The sequence below is a fragment of the Giraffa tippelskirchi genome, chromosome 9 (genome assembly GCF_054371585.1).
Source record: "Giraffa tippelskirchi isolate mGirTip1 chromosome 9, T2T-mGirTip1v1.2.pri, whole genome shotgun sequence".
NCBI lineage: Eukaryota > Metazoa > Chordata > Mammalia > Artiodactyla > Giraffidae > Giraffa > Giraffa tippelskirchi.
This window is the reverse complement of record NC_137283.1, coordinates 157,710,771-157,737,241: the sequence shown is the minus strand read 5'-3', so window position 1 is coordinate 157,737,241 and position 26,471 is coordinate 157,710,771. Positions and strand designations below refer to the sequence as shown.

General features: G+C 50.6%; 1 protein-coding gene and 1 long non-coding RNA gene across 2 annotated transcripts in view; one reads left to right on the top strand and one right to left on the bottom strand.

The window, feature by feature from the left end:
• Positions 1-1,281: 1,281 nt before the first annotated feature.
• Positions 1,282-26,471, bottom strand: part of TULP4 (TUB like protein 4) — a 196,324-nt gene continuing 171,134 nt past the window's right edge. The window contains exons 8-15 of the mRNA XM_081530138.1: positions 18,438-18,662; positions 17,312-17,546; positions 14,333-14,477; positions 11,434-11,578; positions 9,390-9,483; positions 8,104-8,247; positions 3,216-5,737; positions 1,282-1,570 (exon numbers count right to left, since the gene is read on the bottom strand). Of these exons, the coding sequence (XP_081386264.1) occupies positions 1,454-1,570; positions 3,216-5,737; positions 8,104-8,247; positions 9,390-9,483; positions 11,434-11,578; positions 14,333-14,477; positions 17,312-17,546; positions 18,438-18,662 (3,627 nt within the window). The 3' untranslated portion in view covers positions 1,282-1,453. The remainder of the gene's footprint in view (positions 1,571-3,215; positions 5,738-8,103; positions 8,248-9,389; positions 9,484-11,433; positions 11,579-14,332; positions 14,478-17,311; positions 17,547-18,437; positions 18,663-26,471) is intronic.
• Positions 4,646-8,638, top strand: LOC145521499 (uncharacterized). Its single transcript, XR_014065421.1, has 3 exons — positions 4,646-4,856; positions 6,865-7,161; positions 7,803-8,638. It is a non-coding gene; the product is annotated as an uncharacterized LOC145521499 (long non-coding RNA).

Genomic DNA, 26,471 nt, shown 5'->3' with positions numbered 1-26,471 from the left:
AAACCAGTAGACAGTTTTTGTGCTCCTGCCCTACTCTCACAGATATGAGTAACCAAAAACATGAACTGGGTCGTGTTATGAGCAGGGCTGAATATGGCCCAACAAGTCCCCTAGAAGAGGGAGATGGGGAAAGATAATCTCTGAATTTTTGTTGTTGCAATTAACAAGCAACAGTCAAGGAACTTCGGTAAGTTCTGTAACTTTAACCGTGTTCTCCCAGTGGTTTATCACCTCAGTAAACAGTCTGTACAGTTAATAAACTTTTTTTTTTTTCCTAGAGAAGTTGGTGGGGCTCTTGTCAAAGAACTGATTATAACTCTATCTTTTTCCACCCTGGCAAGTGCCTAACATCTTTCATTTTTTGTTACACTTCTAATCTGTTGGAAAACGTCTGTAGCCAACTGAATTTTAATACAGCCCCAAAGAGGAAAGGAGAGCTTTCAAATCAGTGCTGTCAGCATTTTTAGGAAGAAAAAGTACAGAACAGTGTTATCTAACGGGAAAGATACTGTGTCAGCTGGGGTTCCCAGATCCCATGATGAGAGCGGGGGATGGAGGGAAGCCCCGCTTCTCGGCTTCTAGTGACCCACCCCTGCAGCCCAGGAAACCGCTGCCCCCATCACGTGCAGGGAGCTTGCTCCCGAAATTGATCAGGCGGAAGGATCGCTGAGCCGACGGAATTCTGACACGTTGGGAAACTAGTGGAGGCGTTAATGTAAACGCGCTCTGACGAGCATAGCCCTTGGACAGCGCGCACACCTGCAGGAGTCCCTTCCTCCTGTCATCCTTCCCTGTCAGCTCACGAGCACATCCTTTTATACCTGGTAACAGCACCCCCGGAAAAAAAGCCTCCTTTTATTAGTCAAACACAATGCATTTGCCAAAATACCCTTCATTAATCAAGTCACCTGGGCGGGGGGATAACATGTGAATTAAACGGTGCCCCACCAAGAGAACCTGTACCTTCAGGATTTTTTGGTTGTGTGTGTGTGTTTTTTTTACATTAGTGGTGATGCTGGAGGAATAATAAAAGCTGGATGTTGTGGAGGAGGAAAACGATGCACACTCCTAGTCTTGGAGAACCAGCCCGGCGGAAAGGTGGTGGACTTTCCTTCTGAAGGGCCCCCCGGTCCTGTGGCCGACAGAAGCAAATCCAGTAGGACATCCATTCCCACAGCAGCCTCGCTTCCCAAGCACCACCAGGCGCCTCGCACCCTTTGGTTCCAAATGCCACTCTCCTGTATCTTACTTTTGTTTAAAAAGAAGGGGAAAAAAAAAAAAAAAGACAATAAAGGATAATAAAAACCCAAACAAATAACAACGAAGGGTCAGTGCCCTCTCCTGGGCCTGAGAAAGGTTTTCAGCTCTGCCCCATCTTCCGGTCCCAGGGGCCCCGGGGTCATGGGGCTCCTTCAGGTCCACGGTCAGGCCTCTCCTGCCCACAACAGGCCCCTCACTTGAGGCGCTGAGTCACGTTGGCCAGGGCGACCGCGAAGGCCTGCACGGCGGAGAAGGGGTACTGGAAGTCCAGGATGTAGGCGCTGCCGTCGATCCTCCCGAACTGCATCACCTGGGGTGGGGTGGGGTGGGGAGGCAGACATGTTAAAGGAGACCCTCAGGGCCACTCCCGACAGAGGCAGACTGCATGTCTGTGAGAGATGTGCGACTCTGATCTAACTCTAAGCTCCTCAATTTAACTGCGAGTTAGTGGGAAATAAAGGCATGAAGGACCATGTTGAACCATGCGGTGGGGACGCCACGAGGAAGATTCAGAGTGTGGGGCACTCCGTGGGTCAGAGGAAGGGGTTTCTCCACAAGGAAATAGAGGCGAGAAAGAAGCAGTAGAGAAAGGAATCTGCAGGCTGAAAGAGGCTTAAGAGAACCACTGCTTGTGACTGTCAGACGTCCCTGCTCAGAGAGGGACCAGGAGAGCACACCCGGTCCCCTCGTGTGCCTCTGCGTTCCTGTCACCCCAGGGCTTACTGGGACCACACTGGTGATGTTGTTTCATGATGTGACATTTATTTGTTCATGGTCTCTTTTCCATTTTTGTAAACTCCATGAGGACAGGGACCTTTCCTCTGCTTTCCTCAGTGCTTTAATTTCAGCACTCAAAACAGACATTGGCAAACTCTCTGGGAAGGGCTGATAATAAACATTTTAGACTTTGCAGGTCACGTGGACTTTGTCACAACTACTGAACTGCTGTTGTAGGATGAAAGCAGGGTAGACAGTACTGAAGTGGATGGATGTGGCTGTGTCTCAAGAAAACATTATTTATAGAAAGAGGCTGCAGGCTGGATGGGCCTGTGGGTCATAATTTGCCAACTCCTGGGCCCAGAAGATTGCAAGGCATGTAGCAGGTACTCTATAAACACTTGTTGAGCGAATTAACAATGTTGAGATTTAAATGAACGGTGAAAAGAGTTCCTAGAATAGTGGAGAAGGATAGTCCAGAATGACAGCCATGAAGTAGGACCACAACAACTCCAGGTTGGAGCAGGAAGAACTGAGAAACTACAAAAAGTGCTCAAGTGCACCAAGAGGAGATGCACGTTCTGCCGGAGAATCAGGGAAGGACTTAATGACAGAAACACAGAGAAATAAGCAAACAGAAGCGGGGTAATCATTACGTCCAGGGTAATGAGCCTCACAATAAAGGAAACGTAATGGCTCAGAGATGAGTCATATTTAGTGGCACCATCAGGGGACCCACGACTACTGATTTACCTGGGAAAAGGGGAAGGGAAAGTTCACCTGTGCTGGGGGGAGACTGAGGTGAAGAAAACGAACCAAGTTGCTCAGAGAGAAATAAGTACATGACGCTCCAAACTGAAAACTCAAGAAACAGAAGCAGAAACGTGTTCTTTGCTAATGCATCGACAGACACCAGGAAAAGCACTCAGAATTGGAAGAGTAAGCCTCTCGGAGGGTAGGTTCTGGGAGCGGGCAAGTGCCTGCTAATTTCCTCATGGGTCTTGTAGGAACCATCGGACTTTAAAAAATCAGGACACGGGTTACTTAGGTGAGAAATAAGTAAGACAGTGACAGGCACACTGAACATGAGAGGCCTGAGTGGCCCCCCCAAGAGACATCAGCTGTGTCCCACAGTTCCCACCGGCCTTCTGAACGACTCTCCTCGAAGGCCAAAGCCCAGAGATCTGTCTCGACTAGAAGGTCACGTTCTGGCCGCACCCCGGGACACGGCTTCTTACCTGCCGCCCCTCCAGCTCGATCTGGAAGTTCTTTGCCGACTCCTGGGTCACCCGCCCCCCGAAGTCCAGCTGGTACACCTGCGTGGCCTCATTCCAGAGAGGCTGCTTGTTGGCCATGACGTACACGAAGCCCTGGCTGCCCAGCCGGCCGTCCTCCTTCTCGCTGGCCTTCCTGCACTTGAATTCCTCCAGCTCGCTGGCCGCCCGCAGGCTCCTTTTACTCTTCCAGCCCTTCTTGCTGCCCTGGCTCTGGTTCATCAGCTCATCCCCGCTGATGAACAGCTCCGGCTCGCTCTCCGAGCTGTCCTGGAACTCGTTTGTCTTATTCAGCTTCTTCGACTTCAGTTGGTCCTTCTGACTCTTCACTTTCTTCTTCTCCCTCCCCAAGCGGGGGCTGGAGATGAGGGAATTAAAGTCGCTCAGCGTCCGAGCCTCCTTCTTCACCTTGCCCTCAGTGATGGCCTGAACACTGCTCTCCTCTGCCCGGCTGTCCAGCCGCTTTCGGTTCTTCTTCCCAAATTTCTCTGTCCGCTGGGGGACCGGGCTCTCTGTCAGGGAGAGGACTTCCTGGAAGTTGTCTGCGGTCTCCACCATCACCTCTGTCCCCAAGTGGCTTTGGAGGTCGGTGGGCGGGGGGGACACCAAGGGCTTCTCCACCACCAAGTGTGTCTTGGCGGGGAGAGTGCCCTGGGGGTTCTGCACAGGTGGGCAGGCGCTGTAGGAGTTCCAGGGGTGCAAGGCGATAGGTGGCAGCTGTAAACTCGAGCAGGCGCTGCTTCCTGGGTACATGGGGGGCAGGGTGCAGTAGGACAGGCTGGGCGGGTAGGCCGGCTGCAGAACCACGGTGGACTCTGGCTGGGCAAACTGCGCTGGGGCCAGGGTGTCTTTCGGGGAGCAGGGAGCCTGCAACCCCGGCAGCGGGGAGGTGCTGTAGCCGGCCGGGTAGGGTACCCCCATCCCATAGCCAGGCTGGAAAGTGGTAGTAGGGCTGGCAGGAGCCTTGGGGGAGACGAACGGCACTCGGGACATGTCCAGGTGCTGGCTTGGACCTACCATCAGAGGGGGCAGTTTCAGGGGGTTGGGCACCGCGCTCTGGGCTGTCCTTTCCTGAGGGACCCACACGTCCTCTCCCAGCACAGGGTCCCACTGGTAGGGGGGCGGCCGCTTAACGGTCACGGCGGCCTCGCCCAGCGCCGGGTGCCTCGGCGGCTTGTCGGCCGGACAGTGCTGGGCCAGCGCCTCGTCCTCCGTGAAGGCCGAGTTCACGTAGTCGGCGCGCTCACGGGCGCCTTCGGCCGCGCCCAGAAGGCTGTAGGATGACTGGGAGGTCAGCGGGGAGGTGCTGGCCGCGTGTGCCAGGCCGGCGCCGGGCTGCGCTCCCGCGCCCGGCTCGGGCCGGCCCCCCGCGCCCCCCGCGCCGCTGCACTGGCTGCAGGTGTAGAGCGCGTGCGGCGGCCGCGCAGGGAAGGGCGCCGCACCCTTGGGCTTGGGCGGGTGCGGCGGCGGCCGCGGGGGCTCGACCAGCTGCGCTGCCCTGAGCACCGCCTCGCGGTTGTTCCTGCGCAGCGTGGCGTGGATGAGGCTGCCGTCCGGCCTCTGCCCCGTGCCCCGGCCGGGGCCCAGCGGGCCGGCGAGGTCAGGGTAGGGCGGTGGGTCCCCCGGGGGGATGGAGTAGCGTGGGACTGTCAGGCGGGTGAGGGTGGCGCTGGTGCAGGGCTGTGGGACTTTCTTCTCGGTGGCCGTGAGCCTCAGCGTGGCCGAGCTGCCGGGCAGCGTGTAGGTGTTCTGCGAGCAGAGCATCCTAGTCCGGGGCCGGCACACCTCCTCCACGTTGCCGCTACTGTCGAAGGTGGTGATCCGCTCGTACCCCAGGGGCGGCTGGTAGTGCGCTGCTGTGGGGTACGGAGAGAAGTCGCCCTTCTTCAGGCACGTGTCCACCGGGGGCTGCGGGGGCAGCAGCGGGGGCGGCGGCGCCGCCGTGGTGGGGGCGGCAGGGATGGTTCCAGGGTAGGGAGGCGGGGGGTTCATCTTGGCCACCTGGACCTCCTGGGGGGCACTGAACACCACTGCGTCCCCCTCGGCGGCCAACTGGGGCACCGGCCGCAGGGCCTTGGCTGGCTTCTGCAGATGCTCGTGGTCTCGGTCGCTGTGGTCCAGCACGGACAGCTGGATGGCCCCCTGGGCTGGCGGCGGCAGGGAGAGCTGAGGCGGGTTGGGGAGGCCGCGGCCCATCTCCACGCCTCCGAAGATCACCTGGCCGGGGCTGGAGTAGCGGCTGGACACGGGGTACTGGCTGGACACGGGGTACTGGGCGGCACTGTCACTCGTGTGCTCGGCACTGCCCACGGCTGTGGTCTGATTGGTCAGGACGTCCAGCTGCACATTTTGGTTGGCCAGCAGGGACTGCACCAGCCCGATGCTCTGTGTGGGGGACATGGCTTGAGCTGAGCTGTGGATGGGGGCGATGGGGATGTTCACGGTACATGGCGGGTTGTTTTCAGGTACACCAGATGCTCCTGTCACTGGAAGGCAATTAGGGAGATGAGCTGCTTACAAAACAGTGCCATGAAACTGGGTCAGCACAACTCATCCAGTCCTCCTGCATACCAAATGCAATGGCTACAGAGGAAGGTGTGTTTGCTTAGGGAAAGCTGGACAGTTCACACAAATTATGCAAAACTTCTCTAATGTTTCTAGAGGATCACACAGGATGACCCTGATGGGTTCTTCAGGGAAGCCTACAGTCATCCATAAGGTTAGGGCATTGCCAGAGCTTTTCAATAAATACCACGTTCCTGAATGGCACCAGGGCAAATGAGTGTTTAAAGATGCTGATTATTTGTGATCTTGATAAAAGGGCCCACTCTTGGTGCAGGAAGCGGGCAGTGGTACAGTATCAAAGTCCACTGAAGACTCAAGGCCTAGGCTTTGGGGTAGATTTCTCCAGAGTTATGGGCTGGTCAGTGTAGGACGTGCCCTGTAGCACATGTGTGTCTGAGATTTGTATATAAATTAAGTTTCTGTAAATAGAACCATGTGAAATGCAGCAGAAAAGACCACTGAAAAGACTCTTCCAGCAAATCTGCATATGAGGGGAAGGGTCATTTCCTAATTTATCTGCTTTTTAGCATTTCAAATGGTGTGTAAGGTGAGCCACACTGAATAAACCCTGTACATGTGACTTATTTGTACAGAGTGTGCATTTGCATGATGATGGGCAGAGCACATGCGAGTGCTCAGGGCCACTGTCTGGATGACCCTGTCTAAAGTGCTCACCGAGCGTGCCAAGCTGGCTCCTGCAGGCCTGTGAGTGCTGCTAGTATGTGAGCAGGAAATAGCATTTAACAGGCTAATTGCAGAGGCTGGTGACCTTTCACCAGGACTGTACCATGAAGCCAGCTGGTTCGTGAAAAGCCAAGCCTGCCCTCAGCTCCTGTAACAGACTCTCCCCGCCCCTGGGTGCTCTGGTGAGACAGCATGGCCTCCGGGCTGCACGAACCTGCGCCCCATCTCAAATCTACTCTTTCTGTGCCGCTTCCTCTTCCAGACGCTCTCCCTTCTACATGGCACTCTGAGGGCAGGTGTCTTCCCCGCTGAAGGAGGGTCTCTGTCACGTCCTGAGCACTGAGTGTAAGCCCCTCGTCCACAGGGAACCACAGACGATTATGACCACAGCTGAGCATCAGACAGAGCTCTACCTGTCACCTTCCAGGAGAACGGAGGCCAACACAGGGAACGTGTAAAAGACACTCCTATATCCGAGGCTGTGACAGCAGGACATGGGCTATATGCTCAAATGTGTATAGCCTGACCAAACAGCAGGCTCCTGCAGTTGCAAGACCGTGCCCATCAGGACTGCATGAGTTGATAACATCTGCTCTACCACTCTGAGAAGCCGTCAGAGAACCAGAGGCGGCTACCATGAGCAAGCACCACTGCTTTACAGGTAAAAACCTAGGCTGAGAGAAATCAAGCGAGTCCCCATGTTCAGGGCCTGAGGTGGGATCAGAGGCCCTTGCCCTGCACCCCGTGGGGAGGAGCAGAGCCCCTCTGTTTGAGAATGACCAGGGACAGGAGAAGTCCATGAACCATGCAGGGTTCCTCTGGCTCAGAAACCAGAGATTTTTCAGAGCCTGTATTTACATAATTGCAGGCAGGCTTTTTTGAGAATAGTCACAGACAAGTAACTGGCAGACTAATTACAAATCATTCTAATCTATTAATAATCAAAATTGGGTCCCATGACCAGAAAGCACTTAAATTAATTTGAGATGCTACAAATATTTCAAATTTGTAAACTAGAATTTTAAAACCTTGTACCAGATTTTAACTCAGACCAGGCTTCCATGCACAGAGCCCTGCACTGCACTTAAAGAGAGAGAGAGGCTGAAATGCACAGGTTTTCCACCCTGGAGGCGGGGAAGGTTTGAGAAACCGGGCTCTGTGGGCACAGGGTCATCTCAGTGATGTCCTTCTCTAAGCAGGGGCTGACAGGATGAGGGCTGGCCTAGGGCCGGTGAGACTGGGCTTCAGTTATGATTTCTGAGTCCTGATTGGTCCTGTTAACGTCTCTTTATCCGGGCACAGAACCAAGAGGAAAACCATGAGGATAACGAGATGGTGGAAGTGCTCTGTGAACACGAGGCATTGCGGCCCCGCGATCGTCCTTGCTCTGGTGGCTTCCTTCCTCCCCAAACCAACGACAGGAGGTGACCTTTCTCCTGCGACACCTCACACACCTTCCACCCTGAGGAAGTTGTACCTTTTCCAAACTGTGACAGCAGACACATCTCACATGCTGTAATCCTCAACTACTTACCACTCTGTCCCCTCACCATTAACAGAGGGTGTGGGCTCGTGACAAACCGGTTGACATGCGTGAACACACCTGGCAAGTCATCTTCATCTTCACTGAAAACATTCGGGTTGAAGACAGGTAAATTAACGTAGTCCATGGAAATCTTCCGAACCTCCGGGAGATAGATGGTCATCTGCCGCGGCTGGAGATGCAGGAGGCTGGTTTTGTAGATTACTGGTGGGGAGGAGGAGGGACGCATAGTCAACAGAGATGCGGCAGAGGACAGCCAAGGCACCAGCAGAGCCCCTCGTGGGAAGGGAGATGGGGCCCCGGTGGCTCTGCCGTCAGAAGACAGATCTAGTGCAGGTAGAGCCCAGGGCCAAAGGGCAGCCATTCCAGGCACAAGACCGCCAACTCCTAACCCAGACACGGTGTGGATGCGGGAACGACAAACACCCGGACACAGCGTGGACGTGGGAATGACAAACACCCAAATTCTCCGTCTACACAACAAGTTGTCCAGCCACTCTGCCAGTAGTTTGTCTACAGAACCACACACATTTCACATGTTAAAGACAAATTCTGTTTTGGAATGAGCTGGGTACGATAAATTTATTTTTAAAAACCTCATTTGTAATCGGAGGGATAATTTAGCAAAAATAGTTATGATAACCACAATGCCAAGCTCGGGGAATCAAATTCTGCTTTTATTCAGGATTGAATTCTCGTCTGACTTACTTTCAACATCAGGATAGAGACTGACAGGGAACTGCCACATGCTTTCTATAAAAGGGCCGAGTAAACGTGAGCAGTTAAGAGCTACTCACTCGAGTTGGGTACAGAGAGAGCCAGATGCTCTGGGTTCCTGCCCAGTTCTGTCCTCCCCCGGTTCCATTTTGCCCAATGTCTCCATCTTCCAACAGACATGACATTTAACTGGTACTTGAAAATGAAGTCTATAAAGATTTACCACTAAGAACTGCACTAACAGTCAGCCAACTTGTTCTTATAGCTTCTAATGCTCTCTTCTTGACTTTCCTCAGAAGTTTGCCTCAAGAACCTGAAGACACTGGTACCAAAATCTGCCCACAGTAAAAGGCCAGAAATCAAAATGACCAGAAAACCTATCAGAGCTTTTGGCTATTTTTACCACCCAGGGCTCTTGTATTAAAAAAATGAAAGCACCACTGGCAAAAAAAACAAAAACAATTTGAACAATAATTCTATTCTTCACTAAATCATGGTGGCTAGAGTCAAACTTTGGAGGGGAAACACACGCTAATCTTTCGGTGTTGTAAGAGCTCGCTGTTAGTTTACGCCACTGGAGGTTGAACTCGATTCCTGAGTCTGAGTTCCGATGGGGGTGCAGCGCTTACCTGCACCGAGGTTGGTTGGCAGGAAAGCAGCCAAGCCCACGATCTTAAATTTGGTTCCCCAGATATTAGACGTGACCTGAGCGAGATAGTTGTGCTGTGGGAAAAAGGAAGAAGAATCACAATCTGTTTCCACATTTTCTATCAATCACTTAAGAAGTAAGAATGCTAACACTTTTTGCTTAAAAAGCTGCAGGTGGTGGCCACCAATGGAAATATTCACTCTCTGTGTCATTCCACCATTTTCAAGACCAGACGCTGCCGAGAGCACACCAGCCCTGTTTTCAAATGGCAGCTCATGGGCTGTGTTTCTCGGGTTGGGAGCAAGTGGTGGATGGATCCCAGTGTGTCCATGCATGGGGAGGTTAAAAGGTCACAAGAGTGACTTGGGCACACTTTTCTTCACCTCTCCTTTTGCCCGGTCACTTGAACTACCAGGGTACCAAGCTCTGACTCCATTCTTAGCCTTGGTATTTCTCCTGGAAACATCAGTTGCACTGATACCCGTGTGTCCCGAGACCACCTGACTATCTGTTTTTTCATTTGATTAAATGTCATAAAATTTTAAAAGTTATCACTGTGCCCCAAAACACACATATACATAGGCTGTGTGTGTGTGCCTGTGTACGCATGCACACAGGTGCAAAGGCAATAATCAAGATTAATAAAATCCAGCTCCTCAAGAAAAGGGAACCCTCCAACACTGCTGGTAGAAACGCAAGCTGGTACAGCCACTATGAGCAACAGTATGGAGGTTCCTCAAAAAACTAAAAATTGAAATACCATATGATTCAGCAATTCCATTTGTGGGTACTGTCTGAAAAGAAAACCCTCAAAACACTAATTTGAAAAGATATGTGCACTTCTAATGTTCACAGCAGTATTATTTAAAGCATCCAAGACATGGAGGCAACCTAACTACTCAACAATAATAGATAAATGGATAAAGAAGCTGTGGTAAACACACACGAACACTAAAATATTACTCAGCCATAAAAAGAGTATGTTATTGCAATAACATGAATAGACCTGGAGGGTATATGCTAAGTGAAGTATGTCAGACAAATACTGCATGATTTCACTTATACGTGGACTGCAAAAAAACAAAACAAATGAACAAACATAACAAAACAGAAACAGATTCATGGGGAACAAACAGGTGGTTGTCGGGGGTGGGGGTGGGGGTGGGGGTGGGTGATAAGTGAAATAGGTGAGGGAGATTGAGAGCTACAACTCCAGTTACAAAATAAATACTTTCAGGGATGAAATGTACAGCATGGAGAATGTAGTCAATAACATTGTAATAACTTTGTATGGTGACAGCCAGTAAGCAGACTTATCATGTGACCATTTTAAAATGTATAAAAATATCAAATCACTATGTTGTACACCAGGAACTAACAGTGTTATAGGTCAATTATAGTTAAAAACAAAAACAAAAACCTATATACACACATATGTATACACGCATACACTCAGCTTATAACCCAAGGGAGGAGATAAGGCTTGTAGTTATTCACACACAAGGGAGTCACTGAGAAAGGATAAGGGAGCATAAACAGGATGCACTGGGCTTATTGTGGCTAAGCCAGGGAAGGAAGGCTTTGGACAGAGGTGGTTATACCTGGAAACCTGCAGACAGACCACGGGGAGGAGACAAGAAGGTGGGCCCACTGATTGGGAGATGCAGGCAGAAAGTGGGAAGAGGCCAGTCAACTGCGAGGCAGTGGCCCTGGGGTGAAGGGGGCCAGGCCGGCCAGACTGTGGGGCTGCGACCAGGGCTGGGCTCCTGGGACACTGGGAGTCACTGAGGGGTCAGGAGTGGCTTGGGGGACCTGTGGTGGACGTGAGGAGATGTCTCAAGCAGAGCTGCTTTGGAGAAGGTTCTTGTGGCAGTAGCGGGGATCCCCGAGGTGAGAGGGAGGCCGAGTGGGACAAGGAGGCGGCAAGGGCCCCGAGGGGCTGCCGTCCCAGGCACGGAGACGGTCCCCAGGGCTCAGCCACCCTCACACACGTGCAAGGGGGAAGGGCAGTGGGGCTCCGATACCTGAGTGATGTCTTCAAAGGGAAACTCCCTCCGCGCCAGGCTGGGCGAGCCGATGGACGGCTTGCGCATGGGCAGGCGAGGAGAGCGGGAGAGCTCCTGAGCAGCGCGCGACAGCTTGGGGGACTTCCGGGCCTCGATGTTGATCCTGCAGAGACCAGGCCGGGGTCAGGCACCCACCCATGGGCCCCCGGGCCCTCCTCACTCTTGAGAAGCCCCCGTGGACATCACACCCTCAGGGGCAGGGCCCTTAATCAGGTCCATTCCGCCTGCTTTTTTGCCTTATGAATATGAGGAAAGAAGGACAGAACTATATGTGGAATAGTATATATTTAAAAATAAACTGCAGTTAGATCAAGTGATTCATTTGTAAGTAACTTTACTTGAGGCTTCTCTGGTGGCTCAGATGGTAAAGAATCTGCCAGCAGTGCAGGAGACCTGGGTTCCATCCCTGGGTCAGGAAGATCCCCTGGAGAAGGAAATGGCTACCCACTCTAATACTCTTGCCTGGAGAATTCCATGGACAGAGAAACCTGGCAGGCCCCAGTCCATGGGGTCATAAAGAGTTGGACACAACTGAGCAACTAATGCTTTCACCTGAGAATTAACTTTCACTTTCTACTAATAGTGGGCCTCCCAGGTGGTTCAGAGATAAAGAATCCACCTGCAGTGCAGGGGACATGGGTTCAGTTCATGAGTCAGAAAGATCCCCTGGTGAAGGAAATGGCAACCCACTCTAGTATTCTTGCCTGGAAATCCCATGGATGGAGAAGCCTGGTGGGTTGCAGTCCAAGGGGTTGCAAAAGTATTGGACATGACTCAGCGACTAACCACCAACAACAAATAGTGTATTTAGAAATGCGTTCTGTCAGGGGTTTACAAAATTAATCCTGGGGAAAATAGCGGGTGGGAAGAGTTATTTCACACCTGAAGGCCATAACAACTTCACAGGTCTTAATTCATGACGTCTGGATTTCAACAGACTGACCTAGCATTTCACCACTATATTTAAACTAAACCAGCAGATCCAAAGTTTTCCTTCAGTTCCCATGCTTATGGCATAGGGGACACGTGTTTTATGCCAATCTGCCCCAGAGAGTATAGTATTATAAAGATGAATATGGTAAGGTTGATGGCATTCTATGAAGGAAAAGCACCGAGCCTCACATATAACACTTGAGGACTTGATAAGACATCTAGGGCTGAGGACGATGGAGCTGGTTAAAGCTCTGTGTTGAGGACAGCCAGCCTGGCTGCCAGGTGGGGGGATTCACTGGGAGACGGCAGGAAGGAGGGCTGGCTCTGGAGACTGCAACACCCTGGAAGGTTAGAGGATATTTAGAGGTGAGGGTCTTAGTGATGAGCAATGCACCCTTTAAGGAAATTGGTGGCCAGGTCAGGGAGCTGGGACAGGGGATGCTGGGTTTCTTATCTATAACAACATAAGCCCTTCCATCTACTCTCACTGTTTTGCCATTCCTTAGGGCAAACTTGAGGATTATTATTTTTTAGTTCACTTTCCCCATTACAGAATTATAGGCATGTAATTTGACATTTTCTTTAGCACATTACGTACGCTGTAAAAACCTCTTCCTCACTCTTCTCAAAGTAGAAGATAAAACAAGATTGAGAAAGGAGTACGGCAGGGCTGTCTGCTGTCACCCTGTTTGTTTAATCCATACACTGAGCACATCAAGAGATGTAGCGGGCTAGATGAGTTACAGGCTAGAATCGAGATAGGTAGGCGAAACATCAATACCCTCAGACATGCAGATGATACCACTCTGATGGCAGAAAGCAAAGAGGAACTAAAGAGCCTCCTGATGAGGGTGAAGGAGGAGAGTCAAAGAGCTGGCTTAAAACTATGTATTAAAAAAACTAAGATCATGGCATCTGGCCCCATTACTTCATGGCAAATAGAAGGGGAAAGGTACAAGTAGTGACCGATTTCCTCTTTGCGGGCTCTAAAATCACTGCGGATGGTGACTGCAGCCATGAAATCAGAAGACATTTGCTTCTTGGCAGGAAAGCTATGACAAACCTAGACAGTGTGTTGAAAAGCTGAGACATTGTTCTGCCGATGAAGGTCCATATAGTCAAGGCTATGGTCTTCCCAGTCGTCACGTAGAGTTGTGAGAGCTGGACTGTAAAGAAGGCTGACTGCCAAAGAATTGATGCCTTCAAACTGTGGTGTTGGAGAAGACTTCTGAGAGCCCCTTGGACAGCAAGGAGATCAAACCAGCCAATCTTAAGGGAAATCAACCCTGAATACTCATTGGAAGGACCATGCTGAAGCAGAAACTCCTGTATTTTGGTCATCTGATGCAAACAGCTGACTCAGTGGAAAAGTCCCTGATGCTGGGAAAGATTGAGGGCATAGGAGAAGAAGGCATTAGAGGATGAGACAGCTGGATGGTATCACTGATGCAATGGACATGAACTTGGGCAAACTTTGGGAGCTGGTGAGGGACAGGGACACCTGGTGTGCTGCAGTCCGTGGGGTCGCAAAGAGTCAGACACGACTGGGCGACTGAACAACAACAACAATTTGACATTCTCTTTAACAGGTTACATGTACTGTAAACCCTCTTCCTTCCTCTTCTCAAAGTGAAAGATAAAACAAGCTCCCTGGCTGTGACCCCCATGGCACCCACCGTTGGTGCTGATCCCTGGAAGTTCTGCGTGCTTAGCAGACCTCCTTCTGGACGCCTTTTTGTGTCGCAAAGGAGAGGATGAGGGAAGCTGAGACAGCTGTGGGCAGGCCTTCTGGATGAAAGGTGGGTGCGCCCGTTGCCTGTGCCCCTCAGCTGTCGGTTTCAGCAGGACTCTGCCACAGACACACATCTCTGACACACCTCCAGAGACACACAGCAGGGAGCACACTCCTGCACGTCCAGGTTACCTTGGGAGTTTGGGTGATTTGCTAGCTCGGGAGATTTTGGGAGACTTCTTGGCAGCCCAGTCGTCACTCAGTTCAATGTCGCTGGAGTCGGAGCAGTTGCAGCTGTCGATCATGGTGGAAATCAAGCTGTTTCCATAGATTTCATCTGGTGAGACACAAGCAGCAAGATTTAGGGGAGTGACGCCGATTAGCTCCCAGCAGTGGTCGTTACTGGAAACCAGAGGACAGACTGACTCCACAGGCCATCATTTTCAGTGTAGAGGTTGAAACAGGAAGGAGCAGGACAGTTCTCCTTCTACATTTTCACGCTATTCCAGTTTCTAAGCAAAAGTGAGTAATTACTTCTACTGCTATCAACGTGGGTATGAACTGTAATGCCTCTGGAATGTACAAAACAGCCTGGCCCCATTTACCGTGTGGAAAGCTGGAGCCAAAACGGCTGTGCTCTCACGCCACAGGACACCCTTGGCATTGGTCCGGGTCCACGTGGGCTCTCAGCAGCCCTGGAACCCAGGCCACGCAAGGGGCTTGCCGACTCAGTGCCCCCCAACCCCCGTCACTGCCCTCGGTGAGCCTGCTGCTGAGCCGGGACCTGGGAAGACCCCCCCGTGGGTTCCAGGCCTGCTTTGAGCAATGGCTGGAAGAGGACCCAAGCAGCAGGACACTGAGTGGCAGCTGTGGACTCCATGGAGGGGCCCGTTTGGGAGCCAGCCGGCCACCAGGCAACAGATGCAAGGCCCGAGCCAAAGGTGATGTGTGGGGAGCAGGTCGTCACAAAGCCACAGAGCAGATGGAGTTCCTGTTAGACTTTCCCCAAAAATACCCTTCTTCTTTGCTGACTTCCTCATCTCTTGGGGCTCCAAGAGCATCACCTGGCAAAGTAATAAAAAAGCCAAATGAAATTATTTCTAGAATATGAGAGATCTAGTTGTTCAAAAGGGCTACTTACATCTACAAGGATGAGTCTGTTCATTCAAACTAGTCTCTAGGTTTCTGAGCATATGGAGGTGACATCTGCAGACAGGGGCCTCTCAGATGCCACAGGAGGCAGAGCAGAACAGCTGGGCAGAGAGGTCACTGACGCCCCGTCTGTGTCACCACCGCAGCCCTAAACTGCTGCCCAGACCGGGGAACACAACTCTTGCACCCAGCAAGCCCCAGTGCTGGGCATCCGAGCCCCATCACCCGCCCTGAGTAGTACTTTATCTATAATTAAATAAACTATTCCTGGATCTAAGGAAGCTTGGCCACGATTCAGAACCCCCTGTGAGCCCACAGGATGCTTCCACATGTTCCTGAGCACAGAGCCAGTCCACTGACCCGAGCAAGTTCTGCAACACACCGTCCACCCAACATTGACCTACTTGTGCGTGCCAGGATTGCACTGTCGCTATAGGACTCACTACTTGCTCTTTTCTCACTAATGTCTTAGTCTGTTTTGGCTGCTATAACAATATGCCACACACCGGGGGCTTATAAACAACAGAAATTATCAAGTCTTCCAGTTTTAGAGGCTGGAAGTCCAAGGTCAGGGGGCTAGCATGGGCAGGTTCCAGTCATGGCCTCTTCGGGGTTATGGACTGCGGGCTTCTCACTGTGCCCTCGTGTGGCAGGAGGGGCTAGTGATCTCACTGCAGCCCTTTTTATAAGGCACTGAGCTCATGACATAAAGGCCCTGCCCTCTTGAACTAATCACCTCCCCAAGGGCCTATCTCCTAACACTACTGCCATTTCAACCAGTTGAAACCAAGCTGTCAAACCAAAGTGTCAGCATTTTATTTTTCACAGCGAAAATGCTCAGAGCAAAGGTGTCTATGGAGCGAAGCTTATGGCAAAAATACTTCACATGGGCTTAGACAACAGAAATTTACTTTCTCAGTCTGGAGGCCAGAAGTCCGGGATCAGCGTGCCAGCAGGATCAGGTTCTGGTGAGGGCGCTCTCCCTTCCTGCTGACAGTCCTGCCTCACCGTGTCCTTACACGGCATGCGCGTGTGGAGAGACCAGAGACCTCTCTCCTCCTTCCAAGGCCACAGTCCTACTGGATTAGGACCCCACCCTTATAGCCTCCTTTAATCGTAATCGCCCCTAAAAGCCCTGTCTCCAAATACGGTTCACAGCACCCCAGCCTGCTGCCCTGCTCAAATTCTTGTCACTCTCCCATGCAAGATACACTCGCCCTGTCCTGGCAGCCCCCAAGTCTTCTGCCCCATTCCAGCATCAACACTTTCGTCTAAGGCCCAAGGTCCTGTGTAAACGTCATCTAAGTTAGACGTGGGGGAAACATGATGTACAATTCACACTGAGGCAAAACTCCTTTCCAGCTGTGGAGCAGTGGAAGCAGACAAGCTATGGGTGTCCAAAATACAGTTGTGGGGACAGGCGCAGGGGAGAGTCCTGTCCAAAGGGAGAAGAAAGAGGGAAGAAGGAAAGGGAGGCTCCCAGAGAGAACTGTGCAGGGAGCACCTGGGCGCAACCACGGAGACCAGGCTGGGGGAGCTCCTGGAAGGAAGGGCTGGCCCATCATGCTAGACCTCCATGGACAAGCAGGATGCAGTCAGCTAGAGCAGCTAATGGTGGATGAGCCAGGGGCAGAAGGAAGATTCTAGAGGAAGGCTGAGGAGTGGGCTGGAGGTTCAGAAGCTTTAACTCTCTCGTTCCCTCTGGGGGGCGGGCAGAGACAGCACCCCACTACTACCTTCCGATCGTAAGCACATAAGGTCCTCAGTGAACACCTGATAAATAACCCGCAGAGGCAGCTGCTGGCTGCCTCTCACCACAGCCCCGACCCCACGGAGCCCTACGGAACGCTGTCACAACCGCAGCAGGAGCATTTAGAGAAGCCTTAACTTTTAACAGAGAAATGGAGCGGCTTCAAGGATGCTCCTCGCCAGCCAAGGCTGGCTCGCGTTTCATCCACAGGCCCCATCTGTGCATGCAGGTGCCCACCAGGGCCGCCATGCCCCGGGGGAGAGCCCCACCTGATCGGCCGTCCGTCCGCGGGTCCATGATGACGAACTCAGGCCGCAGCTTGCTGATGCGCCGGCCCTTGAGGATGGGCACCAGCCCGCCCAGATGCTCCAGGTAGAGTGTGTAGCATGGGCCGCCCACCTCCGGGTCGTCCTCCGTGCGCTTCATGGTGCAGTGCAGCCGCTCGCTGCCGGCCGACGGGTAGCTGACGAAGTCCCGCATATTGTTGGGGTCTGGGATTGGGGGCTAGAGGCAGGACACGGAAGGAAGAGTGTGGGCCTCACCGGTGACTATGCACTGGCTGCGGCTCAGGGACTCACGGCTCTGGAGGCACAGGGGACTCTCCCAGGAGCTTTCAGAGAGACCTCAGCCAGGAACCCCAGCTCAGACAGTGGAACTGGAACCTGTAGCGGGCCTGGGCATGGGCGTGTTCTCAAAACTCCCCAGGCGACTTGAATGTGCAGCCAAGGTTGAGAATTGCTACTGCAGAACCAAGATTGTAAACCAACTTGGGGAAAAAAAAATCATAACAGGTTCTAAAACTCTGATGTTTTAGAGAAAAAGTAACCAACAAGCCAATGTGATACATAGAAGCAAAGAGAGAAAACAAAAGAAGAGAATATTGTACAGAAAAGAACCCAAGGAGCAGGTGGAGGCCCAGAGGGTAAGAGGGAAAGCTGCCCTTAAACAGTGACTGGCAGCACAGTCCACCCACTCCCACCGAGAACAGACTAGGTTACTGCCAGGTTACAGCTGGCAGCCAGTGCTACGTGGGGTCGGCCTCCTGAGCACAGGGGTGAGGAGAGCAGATCCTAGGACCAAACGGGGCTCACTCCTGACCACTCCCGTAACTGTGGATGAAGAGCTACCTGACTTTCAGGAACACGTGCCCTGCTCTCGAACATGGGAAGCACGGCAGCGGCTGCCAGTGAGTCAGGACTGAACGGATAGACTGGTCATCGGGAGGGCCACGGCAGTCAGGCTCGGAACGCTACTGTTGCCACGAGAGGCTCACGTCCATCACCCAGGACCAATCCCCCTTGGACACGGACGCGAGGGGCAGACCGCACGGGGGAGGACCACGGTCCTTCGGGGGCGGGAGGGCAGGGTGAGGGAGGAGGAGGTGGGGGGCTTCACCTTGATGGTGGGGATGAAGGCAGTGGAGAGGTAGGAGCAAAGGCGGGGGGGCAGGGTCAGCTTGCTGACGTCCTTGTCCTCGCGCAGGGCGCTGGCGATGGCCTGCTGGCACAGCAGCTGCAGGCTGGACACCCGGTGCTCCACGCGCACCACATACAGGGCCGGTCCCGACGCCATCAGCAGCCGCGAGTCCCGGTGTCCCCAGCAGATGGAGACGATGGGGCGCTGCCAGGGAGGGAACGGAGGGCGACTGTCAGCCTGGGCTCTTTGGGAAAGCAAACCGAGGTCATGCACCCCGTGTCGAGCAAAACAAAGTCATCTCACAGATTTGTAGCATGTTGGTTTTAAAAAGCACAATAGAGAACATTAAATCCACATGATAAAGAGTCAGTACTATCGGTGAATAGCAGTTAGGTCCCCAGGCCAGAGCCCAAAGCACCAGAACGGTGTTACAAATTCTTTCACATGGATTATCTCATTAAATTTGGTGACAAAAAAAACCTAACTGAGCTTCATATAATGACATTTCTGCCAGGGGATGCACTTAGCCTGGGGTACAGTAACCCCTTTTCCATACTGAGGCCCTGACTACTTGGACCCTTAAGTTACCAGTAGCAGTCCAAGGCTTGGAGAGGTAGTGAGGAGGTAGATCAGATGGCCCATCACTTTGGTCCCAATGAGGAACATCTCAGAGTTAGATCAACACTGGATTCAAGTCACACGCTCGTGACCCGGGGAATATTATATAACCCTGGAAGTCTCGTACTTTTTCATGAGTAAAATAGGGGCTGTGAGGATTAAAGGAGATGAAAGATAACAGTGCTTCTGGGATCCATCACAGGTGACAACCCCCAGATTCTCAGCTATCCTTGAGCTGATGGGGCAGGAAAGGGCACAGAGAGGAACACAGTTTCTGTGGCTCAGTAGTTTCAGCTACTCTAGGGGTTTGTGGACATTATTTGCTTTGAAAAGGGAGGATGATAGCCAAATATGCGAGTCAGAAACTGGCTGAGTTGGGGAAAAGAAATTCAAAGCTCAGGGATTCCATCAGCCAAGGAAGAAAGAAAGAGGTGGAGGGCTCTGATGGAGAAGCAGCGAGAGAATCTGCTCCTTCTGATCCAGGCAGATGGAGTCCTAATTTAATGGAGTCCTGAGGGGCTGCCAGGATCGGAAGCGGGGACACCAGATCTTGCATATGAAACAGATAGGAGAGAACCTTCACGACACTTCAGTGACAATCGTCGAGATAAAAGGAACACATGAAGACACTAGCTTAAAATAGCCTCCAGGGTCAGCTAATTCTGGTTTCAAATTCAAAACAAAATGCAAGGCTGAAGATAATTCATCTTTCATTGCCATCACAGCAAGGCCAGGCAGCCGCTGGGTGGGACCATGGCTGTGGTCCCCTGGAGGAGGCCCGTGGGGCCTGGTGCTCAGTCTGGGGGCTTCAGACTACTTCCAAGATGGGCCTCCTTATAAGAGGATCCCTCACAGAGGGTAGTCCCAACAAAGGACACTGTTAACTGACAGCAAGATGTGATCACTGCTGAAGACAAGGCAGACAACACATAAAAAAATATACCCCCTAAACTTCTTGGCATCAGCTACTACCTCCCAATTAGTGCAGTTTAGGACAAAAGTTCTTTTAGTATTGTAATCATGCTTAGTCATACTATAATATATAAGTGTATCAAATCCACATCCTGTACACCTTAAACTCAAAAAGTGTTCATATCAAATAAATCTTAATAAAGCTGGAAATAAATAAGAAAATCAACACACACAACAAAATCCTTTTATACCTGGTGTATACTTGCACAGGTTCTTACAGTCATCTTCCTCTTTACAAGTCTCATCTCCTGCTGGTGCTCACCTTCTTGTGCTGTTCACTGGCGCTCCAGCCTACAGAGCCCTCACTACAAGTGTTGTGTTGTTTCCGAAAGCACAGGAGTTGAGGTGGCGGCACAGACCCAGGGTGGTTGTGCCCACAGACACAGGGTGGGGGCGCCTCGATTCAGTGGCCTCGCCCTCAGCGATCTCTGGGGCCCCGTCTGTAGGTGGAACAGGTATTCCCTGGTCTCCCTCAAGCCAGCCTCACGCACGGGGCGTGTCTTCTCCAGGCACGCCCCACCCTCTACCCCCCAGGATCAGCTGCAGCAGGAGAGAACTGTGTCTGTCCAATATTCTCTTCCAGCAAACCTGGATACACACGACTCCCCAGGTGATGTTTTTGTTTGACCAGCTGTCGTCTGCTAGGGAAAAACTCAGATGCAAATCTGTAGGCTTCATCGCTTTCTCAAATTGCACAAAATGACTATTTTTAGAACCAAGGCTAGAGGTGTGGAGTTGATAATATTCATATCTTAATCTGTGTAGGTATTTTGCATGTAAATCTGAGGCACAAGATGAGACACTGAGCTGCGTTTCGGGAGCATCAGTGTGGCAGGAACCTGGGGCCTTGGTGAGCGGGCTGGACGGACACAGGTGTCCCCAGGCTGGAGACATGCGACGTTCACAGGGAGCTCAGGGAGCAGCTGTGGACAGTCAGGCTGCCCTGTCTCTGTGGCAGATGCCAGCCCCTTACGAGGAGAGGGGGGAGTCTGCTCCCTCGGCCTCCCTGGCCACAGCGTCACCGATGGTCAACAGCTGGTTTCAACCCCTTACAGCACATGAAGAGACACCAAGGAGCTCCTGACCTCACCTCCTGCTGCCACATGATCCATGCCCTGCATCCACCAATCATACTCGCCTATGAGCTGTCATCAGTCTGTCAGTGAGTCCCTGTAAAGTGTATGTAGTGGGCCGGACACCTGCTGGGCATCTGTGGATTGACACAGAAGAAAAGGAATTCCCTGCTTCATGGGGCTGAGGCTCTGAGGAGGGAGGGGAGACAGGAGGGTCTTGGGCTCTCTGACAGGGACAGATGGTCTGACGGTGTCAGATGGTGACAATGCTGCAAGGTAACAGCAGTAAGACAAGGGGCCAGAGGAAGAGCAGGGGTCATTTCAGGCAGGGGGGCAGAGAAGATGCGCATCCCCGGAGGAAGTCTCAGCAGAGGCCTAACACGAGGGACCTGTGGATGTGGACACAAGGATGATGCCTGTGACTGGAGCCCAAAGCTTCCCACTACTCCACTATCTGTGTGCACTGCAGGAGGCCTCTGAAAACTTAGTGAAGTGAAAGTCGCTCAGTTGTGTCTGACTCTTTGCGACCCCATTGACCATACAATCCATGGAATTCTCCAGGCCAGAATACTGAAGTGCGTAGTGTTTCCCTTTTCCAGGGGATCTTCCCAATCCGGGAATCGAACTCAGGTCTCTTGCACTGCAGGCAAATTCTTACCAGCTGAGCCACAGGGGAAGTCCAAGAATACTGGAGTGGGTAGCCTATCCCTTCTCCAGTGGATCTTCCTGACCCAGGAATTGAACCAGGGTCTCCTGCATTGCAGGCAGATTCTTTACCCACCAAGCTATCAGGGAAGCCCCTAAAAACTTAAGGGGAATTAAAAAAAAGCAGGATGTCCTTCACTTGTTAAAGATAAGCTGTTGAAGCAGGATTAGAGTCAACAGACCACAAAAGGGTCAAACCAGCTACACTGGCCTGAGAGAGAAAAAAGGTGGCCACCCAGTTACGTGGTTTCCGGGTGATGAGGCCCCACTGGGGAGTCAGACCCCGGGAATGTTAGAGGGGTCTCCTGTTACCCAATCACCTGCCCTCCTTTCTGTTGTTAATAGTCGCTCAGTCATGTCTGACTCTTTGCAACCCCATGAACTACAGCCTGCCAGGCTCCTCTGTCAATGAGATTTCTCAGGCAAGAATACTGAAGTGGGTTGCCATTTCATTCTTCAGGGTGTCTTCCCAACACAGGGACTGAAACCACATCTCCTGCATTAGCAGGCAGACTTTTTTTTCTTTTACCACTCAGCCACCAAGGAATCCTGAGCTCCCCCTAAGAAGGTGGGTACCTCTTTCAGAGGAAATACACTTCAAATGTTTCAGAGCCCCGAACAGAAGAGGGTATTCAACGTTTGTGCAGGCATGTACACAGAAGGAAAGCCTTCAAGAACAGTTCACTTGTAAACAGACCAAGGTGGTGACTAGTCACCATAAAACTGTTGGTTGGTGCCACAGACAGTTCTGAATATTAAGTTACAATGATTTGACCAAAAACTAAGCCACAGTAATAAAAGCTGGCTCAGGACTCACTCACCCAAACCTCCACTTTAAAAGAACACGTACCATTCTTGAATTTTGTAAGCAGACAACCCTAGAAAGAACTTTTTCATCTATTTACAGCAAACAATGGGAAAAGCATACCTATGCCAGCTTTGTGAGAATAGACACAGTTAATTCTCGACACAAGGAGGCAAGTACAGTTTTTGCTAAAGAAGTCTCCTTCAAGAGCACAGAAAGTCAATGACCATAATCACTCACTTGACTTTTCAGTGCCCACACTATCCTCTTCCTCTTTTAATTTTTTACCCAAATATCTTACATCAATACCTGAACCTTACAGAATGTAAGGTGATTCTACCAATCTGCCTTTAATACAGAAAAAGTTGATAAAGCTAAAGCACACAAAGCCCCCAAATCCAACAATCAAACCAAACAAAACCAAACAAAAACACACTGATCTGAATTACTGAAGCCTTTGAACTGCAGTCAGTGATGCTAACCCTCAAACTCTGTGGTCAGATGATCAGATACGCAATTACATATGTGCGTACTAAGCCGGTTCAGTCTTGTCTGCCTCTTTGCGACCCGATGGACTGTAGCCTACCAGGCTCCTCTGTCTATGGGATTTCCAAGGCAAGAATGCTGGAGCGTGTTGCATGCCTCCGGGGGCTTTTCCTGACCCACAGATCAAACTCTCATTTCTGGCATCTCCTGCACTGGCGGGCGGATTCTTTACCTCTAGCGCCACCTGGGAACCGCCAATTACATACAGATGATCACAGATAGCAGCTGGTGAGATGGATTCTAGACTTTTAAAGTATGACAGGCAGGAAGGAAAGGAAAATGAATTAGAGTGTATTTCCTTCTAAGAGCATCAGCCTCAGGCGTTGCTGCTGTGAGTAACTCAGGAGAATCGGTTTTAAAGCAAGGCTGCCACCAGTCTGTGCCGGGCACTGGCTTTGTGCTCAATAACCTACAATCTCATTAACTTGGAAATAAATTATCCAATCTAAACTGCATTTAGTTCTTTTTATAAACAGCCCAATAAGCTGCCTAACTTCCTTCCTGCCATAAAAACGTTCCTGCCTTTGGACAACTTGAACAGCACAGTACAGACATGTGATTCTAGAATCATTACAGACAACAGTTAAGCTGCTGCCACACACAATCGATACTGTACTTGGTTTTTAATAGCATCATTATTTAACTGTATATTATTGAGGCAATTTTTCAATGGCTGAAACAGACCCTCAAATGAAAAAAGAGTCAACAATTTATTGAAACCCAGGGACGCTTTGTGAATATCTTTTTCCAAAGATAGATAAGATAGCCAAGTCTGTCTCTTATCCCTGAGCCTCAAATGGCTTAAACTCAGGATCTATGCTAGCTTCATGTGATAGCTGATGAGAACTCTTGCAAATAGTTAAGGTCATCGAGCTTCTACTGCATTCTAAGCACAGTGAAGATCAGAAAAATAGAGAAACTGTGGTCTTTGACTTTAAGAAAGTAAAACAAGTAAACCAAAAAAGTGTAATACGCGCCAGAGGTATTAAGCACCCTGAAGGTTCACAAAGAAGAGGGGTCGCAGTCTTTGGGCAGATTTACCCAAGGGTGTGACTGTGTAGACAACAGAGATGATGGATTTCCCCAAGCTAAAATGGCCGGGAAGGACAGTCTCTGTAGGGGGGATGCAATGCCGGTGGGAAGGGTGCCCTGAGTCGGACAGAATCATGGACGATGCTCAGTGCACTTGGAGTGTGTTTCAGCACTTCAATTCACAAATGCTCTAATAGACACAAAAGATCCTCAGTCAGAAAGGGCCGAAAGTTCCCAAGCTCTCCTACTTGTCTTTCAGTTAGCCTAGAGATAGAAAGCTAGCATGAGATCTCATTGAGGGCACATGGCCTGTTGGTTCAAATATTCAACAGAAAGAACTAAAAAACCATAACTGTCCATCTGTCAATCCACTGAACATGTATTTACTGAGCACCTATACTAAGCTCCAGGAAATAAGACTGGCAGTAGGGTCACAGTTACTATGTAAGCAAGCTAACCTCTTCTTCAATCTCAAACACACAGGGACTCCAATATCTACATTTACTTTGCCACACACATCGGCATCCTGCTAATGGCCTCAACTCTGCTTCACTTCAGCACTTTCTGGGTTCGCCTCATCACTTGGAACCTCTTTACTTCTAAAGCAGGAGTCTGAATTTCCTATCCAAGCACAAGCTTCCCACCCTGTGTTTATCATTTCTTTCTGAAAATGCCTGATTATGACCTTTTTCTTGCCACTCTCAGGTCACAGAGCTTCTTCCCACTTCAACTCCATGGCTGCCCATTTCTATAACCTTCTTCCCAGTTCCCTAAGTTCCTTCCATTCTTCATCTTTCTGCTACATGAATCTCTCCAATTCCTAATATCAGGCAGCTTGTACCACTTCTGCCTCAAGGGGTTGCAGAGGCGGCCTGGGCAACATTGAATCTCACTTTAAAACCACACTGCCCTTCTCTGGCTGGGGCATGATTCCAGCTCGTTGCCTTGACTGGCTCCCGCATCACCTTCTATACGTTAGCACTCAGAGCTCTGAGCTCAGGGCCCAGCTGCATAGGAGCCCCGCAAAATATGTTTGCTGGATGCTTGAACAGATGAACAAACAAATATGCTTATCTGCTCACAGAAGATTTTACATTATCGAAAGATACATTTAAATCCTGTAACTTGGGACCTTCTCAGCAGTCCAATGGTTAAGAATCTGCACATCCACTGCAAGGGGCTCAGGTTCCATCCGTGGTTGGGGAACTAAGATCCTACATGCCATGCAATGCAGCCTATATAAATAAATAAATAAAATTAATACCAATAAACATCTTTTAAAAAAAAAATCCTACAACTCAACAACAAAAAATCCAAGAAATCTAGTTAGGAAATGGGAAATGGCCTTGAACAGACATTTTTCTAAGGAAGATATACACATGGCCAACAAGTACATGATAAGATGCTCAACGCAACTAATCATTGGGGATACACAAATGAAAACCACAGTGAGATCCATCTCACGACCATCTGGATGGCTACCACCAAAAAGCCAGAAAACAGCAAGAGATGGCGAGGACGTGGGGGGCCTCTGTGCACTTCTGGCGGAAGTGTAAACCGCAACACCCACTGTGGAGACAGTATGGAAGCTCCTCAAAAAGTCAGAAACAGAATTACCATATAACCTAGCAATTCGACTTCTGGGCATTTATCCAACAGAACTGAAAGCCACATCTCAAAGAGATATTTGTATATCCCTGTTCACAGCAGCATTATTCATAATAGCCAAAAGCTGGAAGGAAACCAGACATCCACTGATGGATGAATGGATGAACAAAATGTAGTGTACACATACAACAGCATATTCTCCAGCCTTAAAAAGGAACGAAATTCTGATACAGGCTACAATGTGGATGAAATAAGCCAGACACAAAAAGACAGACACTGCATGGTCCCACTTACATGAGGTATGTAGAATAGTCAAATTCATAGGAACAAGAAGGCACAGTTTCGGTTTTACACGATGAAAAAGTTCTGGAGATTGGTTACACAATAATGCAGTTCAGTTCAGTCGCTCAGTCATGTCTGACTCTTTGCGACCCATGAACTGCAGCACGCCAGGCCTCCCTGTCCATCACCAACTCCTGGAGTCCACCCAAACCCATGTCCATTTAGTCGATGATGCCATCCAACCATCTCATCCTCTGTCGCCCCCTTCACAATAATGCAATACACTTAAAAATGGGTGAGACAGTAAATGTGTATTTTACTACAATTACAAATATATGTATTTAGATAATTAGTGCCAGCATCTGGATTCCC